Source organism: Triturus cristatus, chromosome 3_2 (assembly GCF_964204655.1).
Source record: "Triturus cristatus chromosome 3_2, aTriCri1.1, whole genome shotgun sequence".
Lineage (NCBI taxonomy): Eukaryota > Metazoa > Chordata > Amphibia > Caudata > Salamandridae > Triturus > Triturus cristatus.
In genome coordinates this window covers 731,861,619-731,883,015 of record NC_140584.1, presented here as the reverse complement: position 1 = coordinate 731,883,015, position 21,397 = coordinate 731,861,619, and the positions used below count along the sequence as shown (strand labels likewise).

General features: G+C 44.6%; 1 protein-coding gene across 2 annotated transcripts in view; it reads left to right on the top strand.

Annotated features, from left to right (window-relative positions):
* LOC146858016 (SOSS complex subunit B2-like) overlaps positions 1–21,397 on the top strand; it is a 46,348-nt gene that overhangs the window by 17,743 nt on the left and 7,208 nt on the right. For both annotated transcript variants that reach the window (XM_085648779.1, XM_085648780.1), the window contains exon 5: positions 19,795–19,876. In XM_085648779.1, coding sequence (XP_085504905.1) covers positions 19,795–19,876 — 82 coding nt within the window. The remainder of the gene's footprint in view (positions 1–19,794; positions 19,877–21,397) is intronic.

Below are 21,397 nucleotides of genomic sequence, written 5' to 3'. Positions count from 1 at the left end.
CGTGTACGGTATTTTTGTTACCCAATAATTTTCTAAGTAAAGGGACTAAACTAAATTAACCCCATCCCTGCATTTTAAAGATATCCTTGTTGGGGGTGGGCGGAATTTGTGTAGTCGTGCTACGCAAAGCTCCGTGAAACAGTAAAAAAATCTCCGCAAGCACGCAGACATTCCGCGAACATACAGAGTTGCTTGTTCGCTATGCTTTTTTCCTGTTTTGCGAACACTGGTTGCGTGCTCGGGGGTGGAGGGGGGAAATATGTCGAACACACATTTTGAGAACGCGAGCAAGCGAATTCAGTGAAGCTGCGGATCGCAGAATTTTGGGCAATTCTGTGTTCTCTGCGGAACGCGAAATTACCCAAATTCCGCAAGCGGAACGGAATTTGCCGCCTAGGCCTAATCATAGTACCCTCTGAATAGAGCCAAATGAGCTATTTATCAGTAGATTAACAAAACCTGTTCAGGTCTGGACTACAGGTGGCGTTATCTAGCCAGATTCATTAAAAAAAAAAAAATTAAAAAAACATGCTAATAGGTTTATATATGTATATAGATGGCCTTTTGGTTAGCACTCTGTGTTTTTTTTTTTTTTTTTTTTTCCAAGTGTCATTCACACTTCACTCACCCACCACAACATAAAGCATAGTGCCTGTTTCATCAATGTCTTCCACGGAGTGACAGCATTTTCCATTCTCACATGTTCACAGCTGCATAAATAGGACAGATTCTTTTGTTGTAAACACATATGATTGCAGTCTCTAGACGGCAGCATTTTTTCTAACCCTTAAACGTTTTTGATTGTGTACCCTTGCAAAATAAAAAAACATAAAACATTGGCATTGAAGCCGGTATCTACCGTGAAGGCATGCACATCCATAGTGGACATCATGCATAGATTTGTAAAAAAACATTACAATTGTAGGGCTGCCATGCATGTACACACATCCACTATGTGTGTCTTAATTCATTTGCGATATTAGAACAAACCCATTCAAAGATGGCTGGCAGGGATGTTCATGAATCTGCACCACAATCTTTACATGAGTTTGTTAAAATACAAATCCAGTTTTTCATAACTGCCACACATACTTGCACACTCGCTGGTGGCTATTCTAAAATGGAGAGAAAACCGTCGGTGGTATGGGGAAATAAGTGTGTATGGATTGGAGAGCAATGGGGTGGAGGCATATTTGAACAAGCATTTGCAATGCAGTAGGTCTCGCATTTACGCGAGTTTGAGCTATTGGCATTGTAAATGACAATACCTTTTATTTACATATTGGTTTTTAAAACCTAAATAAAAGGCATTGTCAATTACAATGCTAATAGCTCAAACTCTCGCAAATGCGATACCTGTTGCATTGCAGGCGCTTGTTTTAAAGGTAGTCAAAGCAATGTTCCCTCAAAATTGTATGAGGCTCTTTGCTGCAAAGTGCGTCTGTTTTTAGGTTTCTTTCTAAGAGTAGGCCATCGCAGAGCTTCGAGTTCTGAGATAAGGTTTCAGAACAGCAAACTCTTATTAGCAAGCAGACTGTTCGTTTATTTTAGTTCTAATAGCAACAGATTGCTTTTTCTAGGGCGAGACAACGGCCCTCCAGCTTCCTAATTAAATAAATAGTACACTTGTGAGGCTTTTGCTAGTAACCTTTTGTGTGAAGCAGGGCACTGACACTGCAACTGAATCAGCAATTTATTTCCTTTGTTCGCTTGAGTGTCCAAAGGCTCGGTGAGCAGATGTGCCAAAGGTGAGACACTAACTTATGGATTAACCATTCAGTTCACAAAGGGGAGCAGCGACAGCCTGGACCCCTAAGGACGTGCATGAGGTGCTTGCACAGTAAACCTTTGGGGCTTTTTACAAATAAATAAGCTTCTTATTAATGAACAGAACAATCTATTACAGTATGACAGTGAAGGTTAACATTCCACACGCGGTAGAAAGTCAAAGTGGGGCTTAAAATCAGTAACCAGTGGACATTAAGTAGGTTACGGGCCCCAGCACAGAGGTGCATCAGCTCCCACACTCCGGTAACATGAGAGGGTTTAGACATTGGGCTAGTCCTCCCTCTGTACGCGTAAGCACAGTCCTCCCCTTTCCTGTAGACTTATTTTTGAGGGGGAGGCAGAGCCTTCTACTGTGGGGAAACTGCATGTTTGTGCTTGGAGGATCGGGAGGAGGGCTTATGATGATGCAGAAGAGTGAAGCAAAACGTGCAGTCCTTTAGTGAATAGTAATATTAATTCAGTGATTAGTGAGCCAAAAGAAACCGCATGGAGTCAATCCAATACTTGCTGCACAGTCCGGAGTTGTTGGGCAGCTGATTAGCTGCTACAGGGGAGGTGGGCAGGTCTGAGGCTGGCTCAGCAGCTGATCACTGTGGCTCTTGCGCTTTGGAGGTGATCCCGGAAGAGGCTGAGCCCGGCCGATTTAACTCCTTACCCCGCTAGCGGGGGTGAAAGGAGAGTTAAATAGTCAGCCTGTTTTTGGTGGTGGGAGGCAGGGCACACTACGAGGTGATGGAGTTTTGAAGCTGAAAGCACGGCGCTCGTGCAATGGGCGCCGGGTTGAATAGTTGTAAATTATTAAAAATAAAAACGGGTGAACCATGCCCTGCAAAAGAAAATAAAGTGCAGCTGAAGGATTTTCCCTTTCTCTCGTGGGCCGCGGACTGCCCCTGCTCCAAAGCATGGCACCCCAAAATGTATGTGCGCGCCTGCAAGTTAAGCGGACGACAGTAAATAAAATGGTCCCTAAAGCAAAACCTAGACTTGCAGTCTAGGAAAACTAGTTGGCCGGTGCGCGTTGTCTAAAAGCGGAAGTGGTGTATCGGGAGCACCGGCCAATAAGGAGGCAGGATATAAAAGCAATGTAGAAGTTAACAAATGGCAAGCAGCATGTGAAATTACACTCCGTAGAGTGATTACTGCAGGGCTTGAAGACAGTGCACGTACGCTGATGCTTGTCCTAAAAACAACCAGGATGGTGAGAGTCAGGAGAAGTAATGGATGATGTTGGGAGGGAAAGCAAACTGAGCCAGGGAGGTGGGGGGTTGGGCAAAGTCGAGGGAGAAGCAACACACCCTGGAGAGAGCAAGTGAACACATGCACTTTCATGCAGTGCATATTCAAGAGAAGATTTCCCTGCATGCAAGCAACGTCCGCAGTAGGATGCAAATCAATCAATCCAAATGTGGTGTAGCGGTCTAGTCGTTCGCGCACACTACGTGTGACGCGAACGGAAGTCCGGCAGCGGCCATGTTCGGCCATTAGTGCGCGGATTTCGGCAAGAGCAGAGCACCGCTTCGGCGCTCCCGATGTGAAGCTATAATAAAAGTTATTTGGGCACAATCCGCAAAGAGTAAGAAGTCATTTGTAGCACCACACTAGTGAATAAACAACCACCTTTATAATGGCGACGAGGTGGTGAAGAAGCGTCCTGCACACCACCCGGAATCCCCTTGAGAGGCCACGAGCCCAGGAGTGCCCATCTACAGAGCAAGTCATCGGGAGCGTAGCAGAGCAGCGGTGAGTGCGGCACAGCACCGGCGTCGCGCCCCACCTGCGCAGGCTAGGGACATCACCCGCCGGCCCTCCAGCAACCAGCATCCTTGCTGGCGAAGGTCCCCGGCCGACTTCTACGAGCCGCCCAGGAGGAAGGAGGGCTCCCTAGCCACATAACCCTGGTAGGGGCGTCCTGTACCTCGGCGCAGCCAAACGACAGCCACAAGGAGAGTGGGGATTCCAGCCAGGAGGACGACGTGCGTCCAAGGGAAGCCCAGGGGGTGGCACTCGCAGACAGCCCTACCAATACAAGGAGACGGGCCACCGACGGGGAGAAAATGTGTGCGCAGACATTCTCGTTGACGAACCCGGTGCCATTCCTGGCAAAAGGGGTAGAACCAGAAATGCCATGGGAGGACTGGAAACAGTACTTCCTGAATTACCTCTCGGCGCTAGAAGAGGAGGGAGAAGCAGAGTTCTCGAGCGCCCGGCGGAAGAAAATCCTACTCCATCATTTGGGCCTGGCGGGACAAAGAGTATACCAAAACCTGGTGAAAAAGGAAAGCGCAGCAACGCATGTAGATGTCTTCCAGCACACATTAGAAGACATCGACGCCCACTATCGCCCTGTGGTATGCACAGTGATAGATGGGTATAACTTCTACCACAGGAAGCAGGAAAAGGGGTAATGGGTGGATGAATATGTAGCGGCGTTACAAAAATTGGCCATAACGTGCAAATTTGCAACCTTACAGGAAGAATTGATCAGGGATCAAATCATCATGCACACGGTGAATTCCTCCATACAAGAGAAGCTGTGGATCAATGGCGACGCACCTTTGAAGGATGTTGTGGCATTAGTAAAAAAGGCGGAGTTGTCTAAGAGGTGCGCGGAAGCAGCCAAGCACGAGAGCAGTCAAGGGCAAGCAGTGTGCAAGGTAGGGGACAAGAAGACAAGTGACCATAAACAACCACCAGGACAACAAGGAGCAAGGAACTACAAAAAGTACAATACAAGAACCCCTAGACCACAAGGTCAAAAGAATTGGAGCAGGAACACATGCTATAGATGCGGCAGCAACACTCGCGCTGCCAACGACAAGGGTTGCCCTGCATTTGGTGCCAAATGCTCATACTGCGGACTGTTAGGGCACTACGAGAAGGTGTGCAGGAGAAAGACCCCTAGTAGCGAAATAAAGTATGTGGCACAAGAGGAGCACAAGGAGAACGAGGAAGAGGATGAGGAAGATGAAGATGGTATCCTGATAGTGGAAGAGCAAGTCCTAGGCATAGAAGGCACCACTGACAAGAAGCCAAAGTGTGAGATGACGATCGGAGGAGTACAAGTGACCATGGTAGCGGATTCGGGGTCACCCTACACGATTATCCAGAGAAAGATATGGGAGAAGGAGTTCGTGACAAGAACAAATTATCATCTAAGGCCCACAGACATCCATCCAGTGACATTCACTGGAGAACCTATCCCCATGGTTTGAGTTTTGCCCATTGTCATTCGAATTCAAAGGCAGAACGTGCGACGGAAAATTATATGTGGCCGAAAAGGGACTGTCGGTTCTAGGCTGGAAAGATCAAGGATCCCTGGGAATGAAGCTAAATCCGGGGGGGCACACGCAAGTCCTAATGACAGAAGAGGGACCAGGATACGCAGCACAACGATGGAAGGAAGAGTTTCCGGAAGTCTTCAGAGAATCCATAGGACGCATGGCAAAGTTCATGCATAGAATTCAGTTGAGAGAAGGGGCACAACCGGTGTCCCACAAAGCTCGTAACATCCCGTTCCGGACCAGGACAGCTGTACAGGAAGAGTTGCAGAGCCTGGAAGATAATGGAGTGATAGAGGCAATCGACAACGCGGAATGGCTGGCGCCCTTGGTGGTAGCGCAGAAACCAAACGGGAAGGTGAGACTGTGTGTCGACCTAAAAGAACTTAACAAAAACATCGTGGTGGATAAGTTCCCTCTTCCCAGGATCAACGAAATGCTAGCCAAAACCCAGGGAGCAAAGTGGTTCTCCACCATAGACCTGACTTCAGCGTACCACCAGATTGCCTTGCATCGATCCTGCAACCACCTTACATCATTTATCACACCGTTCGGATGCTACAAATTCTTAAGGATGCCCTTCGGACTGGCCTCCGTGGCTGCGGTTTTTCAAAAATTAATGCACAGGTTGTTCCACAAGATGGAAGGCATTCAATATTTCCAGGACGACATATTGGTAATGGGGACATCCAGAGTGGACCATAACGTGAAGTTAAAAGAGGTACTCACCATATTGATGCAAAATGGGCTCACCGCCCAATGGGACAAATGCAAGTTCAGAGGGGACAAAGTCACGTATTTGGGGCACGAGAAAAGTCAACATGGCATCGAACCGAAAGCATCCAACGTCACAGCGATCTGAGATGCTCCCACACCCAAGAACAGAGAAGACATCAGGACTTTCCTGGGGTTGGCAGAGTTTTATAGTAAACTCGTGCCACACTTTGCATCTAAGACCCATCACATGCGAATACTACTGAAAGACAAATCCACATTCCGATGGACGGAAAGGGAACAACAGGAGTTCGAGGACATGAAACGCAACATCAGTGAGGCAGTGCCCATACATGGGTTCAACCCTGAAGCGCTGACAATTCTAACCACAGACGCTAGCGATCGAGGATTAGGGGCAGTGCTCACGCAACAATCCACAGTAGGAGCAGTCACTACGATCAGCTTCGCCTCCAGAGAATTGGCCCCCAACGAACAAAAATTCAGTGTAGTAGAGAAGGAGCTGTTAGCGGCAGTATGGGTAATGGAGAGATTCCGGCAGTTCCTGTGGGGAGGAAAGTTCCTTCTGCGTACAAACCCTTGGTGAAAGTCCTCACATCAAGCAGGCACGAGCATGCTACTCCACGAATAGCAAAAATGACACTGAGGCTACTCGATTATGTGTATGACGTGGAGTACTTACCAGGACACAAGAACAAGGTAGCAGACTTTTTGAGTAGGGCTGCATCCAAGGAATGTGTGGAGGTCATGACGAAGGAGGATGGGAGGAGTACGCGGTTGCCCTCACGGGGGACCCAGAAAAAGCCATAAGCGCCCAGGAATGGGAAAACTAATACGACCAGGATGTGAAACTACGTGCAGTAAAAGCATATGTGACGAATGGATGGCCGGACAAGAGATTGTTGGAGGAAGAATTGAAACAGTATTGTGAAGAACTATAAATAGGGGACAAACCCTCGTTCTTGCTAAGGGGCACCAAAGTCATCCCGCCTTATTCCCTGAGAAGTCACATCGTAGCCATCACACACGAAGGACACTTGGGGATCGTGAAAACTAAATGGAGAGCCAAAGAAGACACTGGTGGCCGGGGATGGATGTGATGGTAGAGAGATATGTAAGGGCGTGCGAACAATGCAACAATGCGGACAAGACTGAGAAATTATTACGCCCGCCCCTAGGAAGATACGACTGTCCAGAAAACCCATGGGAAGAGATTTCCATAGACCTCCTAGGACCCATACAGGACACACAAGGCACTCGGAAATATATCACGGTGGTCATAGATCGATACTCCAAGTGGCCGGAGATAGACGTGTCTGAGAACACAGAAACCGAGACCGTACTGGCCTTCTTAACAGACCTCTTCCTAAGAAAAGGGATCCCCAAAGGGATTTTGAGTGACAATGGCCCGCAATTTACGTCAACTAAATGGGAAAACTTCATGGAAAGGAATGACATTGCGACGCGCCATACGCCAATATACCACCCGGCAGGGAACGGATTGACGGAGAGATTTAACCGGGTGATCATGGGATCGGTCCAGGCGGCGATCAGCCAAGGCAAGAACTGGGAGAAGGAACTGAAACGACTGATGTGGGCATATCGGATAACACCTACCACCACGGGGTACAGTCCATTCAGAATCCTGTGAGGAAGAGAACCATTCACAAAGGATAATGTGGCGTGGAAACGCCTCACGGTGCAAAGCCACTGGTCTCCAGCAGTGGTGCGCCGAAACTTAGAGAGAGCTCAGACAGTGTACACAGAGCACTATGATGCCAAACACACCAAAGAGGTCACGCTAGAGAAGGGCGAGTGGGTGAGAATCAAGCTGCCTACACAGAAGAAGAAAGGAGATATTAAATTCACACCCCCTCTTCAAGTGATGGAACCATATTCTAGGTCAGCGCTCCTCAGTGACGGGAAAATATGGTCTCAAGATAGAAGGGCGAGGTGTAATACAGCAGGTTTGAGTAACATCATCGTAGAGACAGCTAACGCCGTACCGAGGAAAGGAGGAAACCCGGAATGTCCCAAAGAGGAGGAGAGTAGTCCACCACCGAGGACATTGCTAGGAGAGAGTGGGGAGATGAGAGAGCAAGCGTTCAGCACCAAAGAGAGAATAGATCTGGCAAGTGGTGTGGAAGCAGGAGGCAAGACTGTGGGGAAACACCCGAGTTGGGACACCATGAGTCCACTCAGAGTACGGGTGGTCTCAATAGCCGGACACGATGTGGCAGAAGGGTCAATCTGCCCAGGAGGTTTGGAGAGTTTGTCATGGACAGCAAGTAAGACTGTACAGTTTCTTTGGGTTGTTGTTAAAAGGGGGGGGGAGATGTGGTGTAGCGGTCTAGTCGTTCGCGCACACTACGTGTGACGCGAACGGAAGTCCAGCAGCGGCCATGATCGGCCATTAGCACGCGGATTTCGGCAAGAGCAGAGCACCGCTCCGGTGCACCCGATGTGAAGCTATAATAAAAGTTATTTGAGCACAATCAGCAAAGAGCAAGAAGTCATTTGTAGCACCACACTAGTGAATAAACGACCACCTTTATACCAAACACTAAAACCGAAATGCTCCAGGGTGGGACAGTCATCGAACTGTGAGACAAAACAATTCAATCATAAGTAATTCGCTGACCCAAAGCCCAGTCTATGTATAGAACAGTGGTCCTGCTTACAGATCTTAAGCTATCTGTAGCCAAAACATAAAAATGGCGCGATTCCAGAGGCCTGTTTATTGACAGTTTCTGTGTTTGGAAAAAAGTAGCACTGATAGATTTAATGTTATTCTTCATGAATAGCTACAGTTTGCTCGTAGGGCTCTTACAGATGGAAAATTACATTAAAGTGAGCATGCGTACACCTCATTAATTCTTCTGCAACAAAAAATAATTCACGATTGACCTTAGATTTATAAATTCGTTTTTGCATACTCCCCACAAACCACTTTTCTGCAAAATGGAAATCATCCAGTTAAAAAGTTCAACACAGCTTCTAGGCAAATTCCATGCAGTGGGCTTGACTGTCTGACTCCCAAGAGCATTTTTAACAATTTACCTAACTGGGACTATGTCTTTCTGGATTGACCAACGCCATGAGGCTTCTTTCAGAACCAATTGCAGAATAACTGTAGCACAAAAGCCCCCCTCAATCCGGAGGGCAAATGCAAAATTCCTATTTATTTTTCTCCAGCGTGAGTCCCTCTGATTCCTTGCTTGAGGGCACTTTTATGCTATGATCAGTAACATACCAGTTTTCTAACTGGTGGTTTTCCACTACCAACTTGTATGCATACTGATTCCTAAATCAAAGTTTCAATGGAAAGTGCATCTGAAGCAGAACTACACCGTGGTGACTGCCACTGTGTAATACAGGGTTTCCCACTCTGGATAATTGTTTCAGAGTCCACATAATAATAATGAGACTAATAGGGTGCAGCGGGATAATGGGTCTTCATTACTAGTCCCTGAAATTTGTAACTCCTTCTTAGGTTGAAGCCGACCAGACAGCCGAGCTGTCTCGTTATCGACCTCTTTGGGGACATTCAGAAAGCTACCCAGGGAATGCATTCTGCCCTTTGACTACCATTGACTTTGTGGTTTGAAGCTCAGTTTCTAGTTTTCTATTTGCTGACTTCATTTGTTTTAGGCCTTCCAGGTTCAGCATGACCTCCCAAGGTGCAAAGCCATTTCAAGCTATCCCTCCTTGTATTCTTCCATGAGCGCTCCTTTCTGTATACAGGCCTGTAAATCTTTTTCTTATCTTGTCACATTTACTGTGCTTTCAAAAACAGAAGTCAAATGCCAAGCTGTGTCTGCCAAGGGAGATTTGTGTTTACTTTTCTTTCTCTGACTTCAAAGTGAGCGGATTTTAGTGACAATCTTGCTGGTTACTCGGGGTAGAGGAAAGGGTTTTTCTTTCTAGCACACAACATTTAAATGAACTGCAAAACATTTAAAAACGTCAGACTTAGCAATGCACAGATGAAGCACATTTGTTAATTATGAAGTGTTGGAAACAAATACTTTAATGTGATCAAACCGATCAACACACTAGGTGATGCCATTTCTATACATTTAGTAAAACTCTTGTCTGTGCAAATGTAATGGTCATTTCAATAAAAAATGTGTTGTTCATAATGGCAGTGTGCAACCACACCATGCATACTTTACTCTTTACCACTCTACTTTACACCATGTTACTGCACTCTACTCTTCTTTACTACATGCCACTTCACTCTATGCTTCTCTACAGCACTCTACGCTAGGCCAATGCACTGTATGCCACTTTGCTGTACACCACTCCAGTCTAGGCCACTCCACTCAGCACAAACCACTGGACTGTTTACCAATGCACTCAACACCAATGAACTCTACTCTGTACCACTCCACGCCCTAGTCTCTATGCCAGGGGTCTCCCACGAGTAGCTCGGGCGCTACTGGTAGCTTGCCAGTACCTTCAAAGTAGCTCTCTTAGGTGAAGTCAAGCCCAGTATCAGTTTCAGAGAGTAGGCACCTATTTAAGAAGGCAGCACGGATCATCTCAAGACACTAAGAGTGACAGCCAGCCAAACTTATCACAGTAACTCATACTAACACTCAAACACACACTGTACCAGTTTATAGGACCTGCTACATGACAGTCTGTATCCAATCTCAATATAATTAAGCCACAAGGAGATTGACCATGTTGTAGTCCCTCCTTTATCAGTCACAACATGTGTGTGAACAGTGCACCATCAAAAAAGTATGGCAGCAGTAGCCTGAGCTGTAATCAGTGCTGACCTACCAAAGTTTGGGACTGCAGGAGTCAGAGTGAAAATGTGTCAGATGCATGATCAGCTCAAGGCCTGTTGAGAACAGGGTATGATCTAGACCAGAGCAAATTAAGAGATTCATCAACATTTGTGTGTGCCCATACTAAACACTATTGCTTCCTGAAACTATGCCTGGTGCCACCCGCCTGCAGAGGATATAAATTACCCTCATTGCACTTGGGTCGAAACATCGACACTCTTCCCCCAGTGTGCCTGTCCCTGATATCATTCCAGCCCTGGCTTTTCATAGATGAATGTTCTCTGTGCGTCATCAGAAAATCATGAAATGAATATTTGTAAATCCATAAGGGACAGGCCTTTCTGTAAATCTGGTGCCACTATGAACCACGACCAGTTTTTACTAAGGATACCAGAATGTTTAATTGATTGGTTATTGAATTTGCCTTTTGGATTCCCCTCCTTTATATCTGTCCTACCTCACAAGCACTTACCTTCTTCACACTCCCCTTGGAGCAACCTCTTTCGCTATTTGGAGCATTTAATATGATGATCTGTTATAAAAGTAACTAAATAATAAACAGTCACTATTGGAGCGATATTTTGTGCCTTTGTGTCTTTTGAGGATATACTTGTGTGCATTGTAAAGAAAATGGTGGTACATTAATGATGGAATGCTAATTATATATGTACTGGATGCCCTTTGACTAATGAATGTTTTTCATAACTGAATTGTAGCTTTAAAGAAGTCTAGGACCATTGTTTCCTATACCAATGGTAAGCATCCATGGCATATGGCTGTAATACCTGGGAATTCAAAGTAGTCTGTCCATATGAGGCATTTGTGCATGTGAGTACATGATGATAATGACAAGCTGATGTGTTGAGACTGCATTTCTCAAAAACTGAAAACGGATATTTTAAAGGCAGTTTTAGTTTAAAAAAATGGGGCTTCTTCTGGAAAATTGAGTTTGTTTGCCCACAGTGGAAAGTAGTATTAGATAGAAAAATTAGCATTTTCAGAAACTTGTGAATGATAATTCAAGCTGAGCTGGGGAGACGTACTGCTGTGGTTATGTCCTTTGTGCCACTGGGCATGTCAAGATTTGAATGTTACTTCATAAGTCAAGGGGAGGCATTTAATATTGAGGAACTTTTTCCCAGCATTTCTGCTGGTAACCGCACTTGGTATACTTGGGTGGTAACTACTGAAAATCTTACTTTGGGTGGTCATAGTGTAGTCACTATTTTACAGGTATAACATTTTCTGGTAGCTCTGGAAGACTTTCCTTGAGCAGAAGTAGCACTCGCTACAGAAAAGGTTGGAGACCCCTGCTCTATGCCAATCCACTATATGCCACTCTAATCTACACTGCACCACTGTACTATATGCTGCGGCACTCTGCACCACTTTACGCCATTATCTTACGCCACTCTACTCCACACCGCTACACATTACCCTGCACTGCACCACTCTGCCAGTTCATTCTACCCTGCACCATTGCACTCTACATCACTTCACTCTACTCTGAAACAATTTACTTTACTCCCCTGTACGCTGCCCCTGCACTCTGTGCCACTCCACTTTAAACCACTGCCCTCTATGCCAATCCTCTCTGCACCACAGCCCTCTCTGCCACTGAACTCTACTCTACTGCAATCTATGCCAATGCACTCTATGCAACTGCACTCTACTATAGACTACTCCACCCTGCAGACCTCCATTCTGTGCCACTGCACTCTACGGAAATATACTCGACTCTGCACCACTCTAGTCTTCACCACTCAAGTCTTCACCACTCAATGCCACTCTAGTGTGCTCCACTCTATGCCATTGCCCTCTGACATTCTACATCACTACAATCTATGCCACTCTTCACTTCTCCTGACTGCACTCAATGCCACTGCTCTCTACTATGCAACACTCTAATCTATGCCACTGCATTCTACGATGCTGCATTGTACGCAACTGTATTATATGCCGCTGAACTCTACTCTGCACCATTGCACTCTACACCAGTCCACTATAAGCCACTCCATTGTATGCCACTCTATGGGTGGAACTCCACTCTATGCCATTCCATTACACACTATACCACTCAAAGTCTACTCTTTGCTGTTCCATGACCCTCCACACCACTCTCCTCTATGCCACTAACTGTTAGCCATGCTGAACTGCAGCCACACTGGTGTACAACATGACTAAAAACATTGGCAAAGCCAATAGCTTTTGCATAGATGAGACCCATTGTCTTTGCCAGCGCTTATGCTCTTTGAATTTAAGTTTTCAAATGTCTTTTGGCGTTTTTAATTTTTCTATCGTAAAATGGAATTCTTCTGATGTCTGGAGGAATTGGATTCCATAATTTTTAGGACAGTTATGGAAAATACTTTTCCAGTTTTTTGCGTTGCTGTTTCAAGAAGGGTGTCCAAGCCCCTTAGGTGGCATATGCCACCAGAGAACCTTCGCTTCAGGGTAGTGTTTGACCTGGCATTCTGAAGGTGGCTTTCCCCAAACGTGTTGGCTGCTTACCTCCTTTTTACTGGTTCTTTTTGTTAGCCTTAGGACTCAGAGCACTTTACCACTCCTGGCCAGTACTAAAGTGCAGGTGCTTCTCCCCTAAACATAGTAAGATTTAGAAGTCCTGAGCAATGTTCCCTCTAATTTGTTTCCTCTATGTGCTGCAATAAGGGAGCACCGTGCACTGCAGCTAAGGCTGCGTGCGCCAAAGACCAGCAATAACCTACTATGCAAGCACGTGTGGTTTGCAGGCTTCCAAAATCCGTGGTTATGGTGTCATGGGCCCCAATGCAAACCCCAAAAGAATGCCACTCTTACCCTCTTTGGTTCATGTTAAGACACCCATTTGCATTAGCTTGCAGTAAGAAAGAAATCATCCTAATAAAATTGGCAAGTGCCTATTTAGAAATTCTGATCCAGATTTACTAATACTGTGCATCACAAAAGTGACTCAAAACAAATTGATTTGTGTGGGGAAAATTGCCCTCAGTAACGCAGTGTAACAGTTTGCCCTACCTTGTGCTACTTTGCACCAACGCTGTGTACCATGGGTGGTACATGGGCGATTCTCATGGATTTTGAGACAAATCCCTATCTATTAACATTAATAAATAGGATTTGAGCCAAAAAATGACGTCTCCTAGAGACAGGTGTAACAGTGAAGCAACTTTTAAAAGTCTCCATATCTTTCAAACTCTGCATCTGTACAGCGCACACAGTGGGAAAGGTCTTAAGGGATGTTTTTTGTACTGGAAGGCTCACTTTCAGTCCAGCACCTATGCTTGACAGAATGCTCACATCCTTGGACTAAGGTCAGGGCCACTAGAATTGCAATTATGCGACCGTGGCCTCTTCCTCATAACTATGGATTTGCCAAGTGTTAAGCAATCTATATTCTGCAGATTTTAACCCCCCAAAAAGTTTCTAGTGCAAATGGATAAAAAGTTACCAAAACTGCGAATACCTTTATTGCTGCAATGTGGAAGACTCGTGGCAAAGGCTGATTGGTCACCTTATTTTCTCGAATTGGTGTATTTGGGTGTTAAATTGGTACTAATGAGGTTAGGCATTTTTGCAGATTGTTGTTGGCATGTGTGAAAATGACAAAATAATAAAATGTCAAAAGGGCACCTATTCTTGCTGCATAATTGAGCCCCGACGCGTAATTTGGTCTTATCCTGCCTCACAATTCTAGTAGCCCCGACTATAGTGCTAGGTAGAGGTGGGTGAGCCAATAAATTAAAAGGGACAGCTGAGGTTGGCTCTGGTTCTTAAGAACCCTTGCAAAAGCAGAGACTTGAAAGTATGCGGCATGTCAAGCATGCAGCACAGATCATGGTAGGATATAGTAAGGTGTCTTCAATATTCAAAAAATTGAAACATGGAAGCGTTTCACCTTAGTCCCTGGCACTGGAGTTGTAATTCTGCGACTGCAGCTCTTTTACATTATGGTGAATTGGCTGCATTTGCCACATAATCCATCTGCTGGATAATCAGCAGTTCCAGCTCAAACTGATCAAAAGTTACTGAAAATGTGGCATCGTGTTCGTATTCAATGGAAGAAGCTTCGCTAAGGTTATTTGGTCTACTTTCAGTTCCTTATTTCTGCATTTGGTTGTTACATTGGTAGTCATGAGGTGAGATCTTTTAACAGATTGTGTTACCATGTATAACAATTATAAGACAATGAAGTAATACTTTCAAAATGTGCCACATGATGCCACATAATTTGCCTTTTCTTGCTGCATAATTTTGTCAACCCTGTAGCATAATTTGGTGCACTCCTGCCACATAATTCCAGTGGCATTCACTTTAATACATCAGATGTGCAAAGTATTTATTACAAAAGAGTTTTTAAACATGAGCTAGGAAATGTCCCTCCCCCCCCACCCCGCCCCCCCAACACCTTATTCAGACAATGCTATTAGTGAACCAAAAGGAAATCCGGGATCATGTGTACCCTCAATGTGGCCTGGTTTCAAATTAATGATAATTTAGGCTAATAAATGAAACCCAAATTAACTTTTGTATATTACAAAGCCTGTTCTCTCATATTTGAAGGTGCCTGAAGATGAACAAAAAGGAGGATCAGTTAAAGTATTTGCCCATTCTTTAAGCTGGAAGTTTTTTTATTTTTTTGCAGTTATGTCTACCAAACTCGACCGGAAAGTATTAGAGGGTACCTGAGCATCGAGACTGGAACCGGTTTCCCCAGTTCCAGAGTGAGCAGCCCTGACAGTAACGCCAAATACTCTCCCTCTCAATATAAGTGAAACACAAACATACACGTGTCTGAGCTAAAAAAAAAAAAAAAAAAGCAGCCCCTTTCTGTTTGATGGATTAGCTGGGCCCCCTGGTTCACAGCCTGGGACAAACGGAGAAAAGGGAAGTTTCCAAGCCTCCCTTTATGGCTTTAGGTCCATCTTCAAAACAGGTAATATCCTTATACAAGCCTCGCCATCCCACCTCTCTATCTTTGAACACCACTTTAGCACTGTCTCTCCTCCTTAACCATTCAGCGCCTAACACTGCTCCTCCCCAAACGACAGAACCCCTCAAACCTCTTCCTCCCCCCACTCTACCTCCACTCTCAAACACTCTCAAACACCAAAAATTGTTCTGTCTCATATTGATTATGGTAATACCATCCTTAATGGAATCCCCAAGGTACACCTAGCTCCAATCAAAGCTGTGCTCAACCTTGCTGCCAGGCTCATCACGGACTGCAAACGCTTCAATCAAATATCCCGGCTCTCAAATCTCTTAAATGGCTCCCTATCGCAGGCAGATCTGCCTACAAAACCGCCTGCATTACTCATAAAGTCCTCCACCAAAACACTCCGCATTACCACTCAAAGAAACTCCACACTGCGGCTCCACTCGACTTCTGAGAAGCACCAACACCCTACTCCTTTTCCCACCTCTGCATAAAAAGAAAGCTGCACAATCTCGCTCCTTCTCTGGCAATGTCCCTATTATCTGGAATGCCCTCCCAAAAAACCTGCGCTGTAATCCCTCCTATTCTAGTTTCAAAAATAACCTCAAAACCCACCTCCTCAATTATTATTGGGGTTCCTAACCTCTGTCCTACTCCCGATTTCTTATCTATCACACTATTTGTTCAGTAATTATATACCCTGTTCTCCTGTTTCACCATTTACCTAATTACTTAAATGTATAGCTCCTACCCCTGTTTATTTATCTGGTTTTGTATAATGCTCATGTCTGTACTTTGTACATTTTTGTTGCACTACCTTTCATATGCTTTTATACCCTATGTGCCTTATACTATCCTTATCTTGTAAAGCGCTTTGATACCTCTGGGTCTAGCCAGCGCTATATAAAACTTTCTAAATAAAAAAAAAAGTCTGCGTGCGCAAGCGCGCAGCCTACGTGGAACATAGGTCCCTTGTAAAGTGCTACAACATATACCTAGGGCCTGTAACCCAAATGTTACAAGTGGGCTGCAGCCTGGATTGTGCCACACACACAAGTAGCCTTTCAAACCAGTCTCCAGCCCCTCTTTGCATTTCCAGGGGGGAAACTGCCACTACAACGCGGCCGTTTCCATGCATAACATTAACCACGCATGCATGGTTAACACGAATAGCCTTTACCACGCATACCTTTACTATGAGATACATAGTAAAGGCATGTGTGGTAAAGTCAAAGATTAAAGGGGGCTTCCCCCACCCCCCCCCCCAAAAAAGAAATGCATGCAAAAAGAAAAGGAGGCTTGGGGGGGGGGGCAGGTGGTCTCCCACCCCCCCCCCCCCCCCACCCCCCAAAAAAATGCATGGACTTGATAAAGGACCGATCAGGGAGGCAATCAACGTCGTTTGAGGAAACGGAAAGACACTTACATTTCCGTTTCCTCTTAACGACGTGGAACGTCAACAAGGAAGATCATGGAGAAGAGACGACAGACAAGACGACGTTGAGAGGTAAGGGGAATTTTAGATTTTTAAACAAACCCGCAGGGATCCGATTTTAGGGTTAAGGGCAGAGGGGCGCGAGGTATTTGTAAGAATGGTTTAGGGGTGGGGGAGTAACCTTTAATAAGAGTGAGCCCTTACCATGCATGAATTTGCAACGAAAATCATTGTAAAAATATCCGTGGTAAAGGAATATTCGTGGTAAAGGTTATGTGTGGGAATGGCATTCGCGTTGTAACGCATGCGTGGTAAAGGCATGCATTGCAACGGAATGCGTTGTAACATCATACAACCATTTCCTGGTAGTGACAAACTGCAAAATTTGTTTTTCACTATTGTGAGGCCTACTTGTTTTATTGGGAATTCCTTAATACACTTTAAAGCTGTAATTCCTGATCAGAAAGGAGTAGTTGTATAATGTTTAATGTCTTTGGACTAGTAATGATAAATCATATTTAATGGTAAAGTTGGTTTTAACATTACTGTTTTAGAAAGTGCTCTTACTGCTCTGTGTGCCTGCAGTCTGTCTCCAATACACGTTTGTGGTGGGTGACAGCTTCAGTTTGTGCATTCCCTTTAGACAGCCACAAACACAGGAATAGCAGGTGACTGCATTCTGATAGCTCTTCCTTGGCAGGAATAGAGGGGGGAGCTGACACTTACACCTGACTAGGCAGTGTCCTATTTGCCAGATAAAGGCTGATTATCCCCTACTGATAGTCTGGAGCCACGGCTGGGAAGAACTGGCCTGTGCACACTTCAAAGACATTTCTTTGAAGTCACCCCTACTTCAGAGGTACAACTGGGTATAAGTACTGGGGCTTTGAGCCTACCAAGACAGTACACTACTGGACCTGTAAAGAAGAACTCTGCCAGGAGTAAAGACTGCTGTGCTACAAGGATTGGCTCTCTGCTTGACTGCTGCTCTGGAAGAACTGATTTTCTGTGCTGCCCTGCTGCCTTCTGGTCTCTGCCCTGTGGAGTACAAGGACTGGACCCATCTCTCTTAAACCCAAAGTGACTCCAAGGGCTTGCTTTTCCCTGTTCTGAAGTTTCAGGGCTATGAAAGACGTCCTTCAACCCTGCGACAGCACTCGGACTCTGCCATCTGAGTCCTGTTCTGCTGATTGTTGATAATTCAGTCCTGGGCCCTTGAAAGGTGATTCCTGCTGTGCTGATCCATCAAAACCGGCGCATCCATGACTGCGCTGATCAGAATCGACGACTCCACCCTTTGTGGCTGCCGCTTGACAACATTGCTTCTATGAACTGTGCTGTTGGCGATGACTGACTGTGCAGCTCGATGGCGCATCGTAAAGGAGTTTGTTGACCGCCTCCATCAACTGCATATATCTGAACTGATGCTTTGCCTGCATCCATGGGATCGTCAATCGCCTTCTCTGCTCCCCGCATCCAGTCTTCAATGTCGCTGCTTCCTCCATCCAAGGTACTTTTTCAGTGGGACCTGCATGAGTCCTGTAGCCGGCCCAGTTTAGTACAGCCAGATGTTCCCTGTTGGCACTTATGACTATAAGCACTATAACTTGCTTTAATCTTTAAAAATTCATAACTCTGGTTTTACTTATTGCATTCTTGTTGTTTTGGTCTAGTATTATTTATATAACTGTCTATTATTCTAGCCTCTGTGGCGTCTTTTTGTGGTGTTTTCAGTGTTACTGTTTCAAGTGTTGCACACATACTTTACACGTTGCCTATTAAGTTAAGCCTAACTTAGGAGTGCTGTGACTTACCCAATTTCTTACACAATGATTGTCTGAGTGATTACAAGTTTGGTCAACAATGATGCGGTTGTGAAGTAGAATGTGACTCAATTCATTTTTCATGATTAAGTACATTACTAAAGACCAGATAAACTTGTCTTGAATACAACATAAAAGAATGATCAAATGAGAATGTTGAGAGAATTTTGGATTCATAAATGGCATTAAATGCCAGAGATCAAAGATGTTTTGCAATAAAATCATGATATATTAATTGTGTAAATGAAAAACCATATACAGGAATTGTGATGTGTACTATAACATTGGAATGGAGATGAATGTTTATTTGTCTAACTTGTGTGTTTAGTGATTGTCTCATGAACTTTATAGACCCAAAGAAGCGATCAAGTCACAAAACATTTTGTCCAGTAAATTTAATAGAGTAAAAACTAATTCAAAAAACTGTCCCTGCACCGTACTTTCAAACAGTTTGTGAATGTATATGAAGCGGATAGCAATTGAGGGTACAAGGCGCTGGTCTATCAGATGTGAATGCCCATTAGTGTGTAATTTGCCACACCATATGTGACCTAAATGCTTATTAAACATGGGGTGACATAGTATATTAAACATAAGAATTGTGTACAGTCCACGCCCTGAAGCCACTTGTTTAAGGTGATCTCATGTGTAAAATCTATTAAAATGAGGTACAGTGAAATAAAATATTGTCTGCGATCACGGAGTTTGGTCAAGTGGCAAAGCTAGGATCAATTAAAGGTTTTCTTGTTTCACATTGTGCAGTTTAGCCACTAGACGGCTCCTGCTCTTTCCAGTTTGCGTCAAAAGTTAATTTTTGTCTTCAGAGCATGAGCGGCAGGCTGAAGCCTCATGAAAACTTGTTTTGGTCTCGAGGATAGCTAACTGAACCAGGCATCTGGCGTGAGCCATCCATGGCTCCCCCAACTTTTCAGACGAGCAATACATTTTTTGATTTTCTTGTTTGTCACTTTTTCTCTCTAATATCTGTGTTCTCAAACTTCAGGTTTTGCATGGTGTACTCTGAAGTTCCAAACTTTAGTGAGTTTAACCCAGATTATGTAACTAATTCCCGGCAAGGCAAAACTGTAAGTAACATTGTATGCATATATTTTTTTGTCTGATGGAAGAGTTGCCTAAGTACTAAAGCGTGACTGTTTTAACTGGCAAGTTTGTTCAACTATTGTAGCATTTGGCCTCTATAGGTATGGTTGAGTGTCATGCCTTCTGCTTATCATGTTTAATTGAGTGATGTTGAGTGTGCACAATGACCAGAAAGATATGGCCTCTACACAGATGAGTGGCTTTGGTTGGTTCATGGTTCTGATGCTTACCTATCACTAACCTGTGAAAGCAGCTTTAAATTTGCACTAACAAGTTATCCTGACACTTGAGCATTCAAGCCATTTTATGTACCAGTAACTAGATGGAATGTGAACATCAGCGCTTAACTGGTGGAAACGTGTAGGATCCCAACTTTTTTTTCTTTAGGAGCTTGTTGCTGAATGCTGAGGTTGCAGGCTACAAAGACTGCCTAGAAAGGTGTGCTTTGTGCAGGTCTTTGGTTTGAGCTCTACCCATTGTTTCCCCAAGCCTCAGCTCTTCACATTAAGGTTAGTTAGGTAAATTAATGGCAGCTTAATTTCTCACTTTTCTGGCTGGGGATCTTCTAGTTTCTTTTTACTATTTCTAGTCATAGCGCAGTTGTGAGGTGTCACAGGGCTTTCTCCTTTGGTCCTTTTCTACACCTCAAAATAGCCCCTTATCTTGAACTTGACTTTCCTAATCCTAGATGGAACAGTTGCACAACAAATCTACTCAATTCCTTGTCTATAAATCGCCCTCCCAGAGGAGCAGGTGGAGGTCTGGCATCATCTGATCTGGTCCAAGCTGTAAATCCTTCTTGGCCTCACGATCTTAGTCTCTCTTCTCTAGCTTTTTATTTGTCTTCTAATCATTTGGGAGTCTGAAACTGGAGCTCATTGCTGACCCTGAATATACAGTGCTCCACCAGATTCAGCATACTTGTGAAACTTTTTGTCTTTCAAGCTCTGTTTTTTTGATTGTTCACCTCCTCTAGTGTAATAAACTTTGCCTGGCTCCATTATTTGTTTGGAAAGCAGCACAGTATCTACTGCTCTCCTAAAACGTTGAATTGTGCTGCCAAAGGAGGTGCTATCGCTTGATCTTTTGTCTATTAAGATCGTTTGGCAAGCAGTAAATTTCTACATTAACAGCTAAATCCGTAAGTCAGTAACTTGGGTACCTTCTTCCTCTTGCTGGAGTGTTTATTGTATTGACCTCTTTCTCTGAGGTTACTACTTGCTTTCTTTTTTGGGTTCCAAATGAGTGGCTTGTCTACTGTAGAGCTTAGCTGTCTCAGGAAGTGAAGGCCCTTATAGTGAAACATGTTGCCACTTATGTAGCTTATCTTCTGTTAGCATTGCCCTGAGATGTCGTCCTCTAATCCTTTCACTGATATCTGTGTAGTGCTTCTAATCTTGGGCAGTGAAATACATCGGGAAGTTCACTTCTGTAAGGTAGCATAAATCTCCTAGAAGTGGGTGCTTTTCCTTAATTGTAAATGGGCAGGAACATCTAAATTGTAC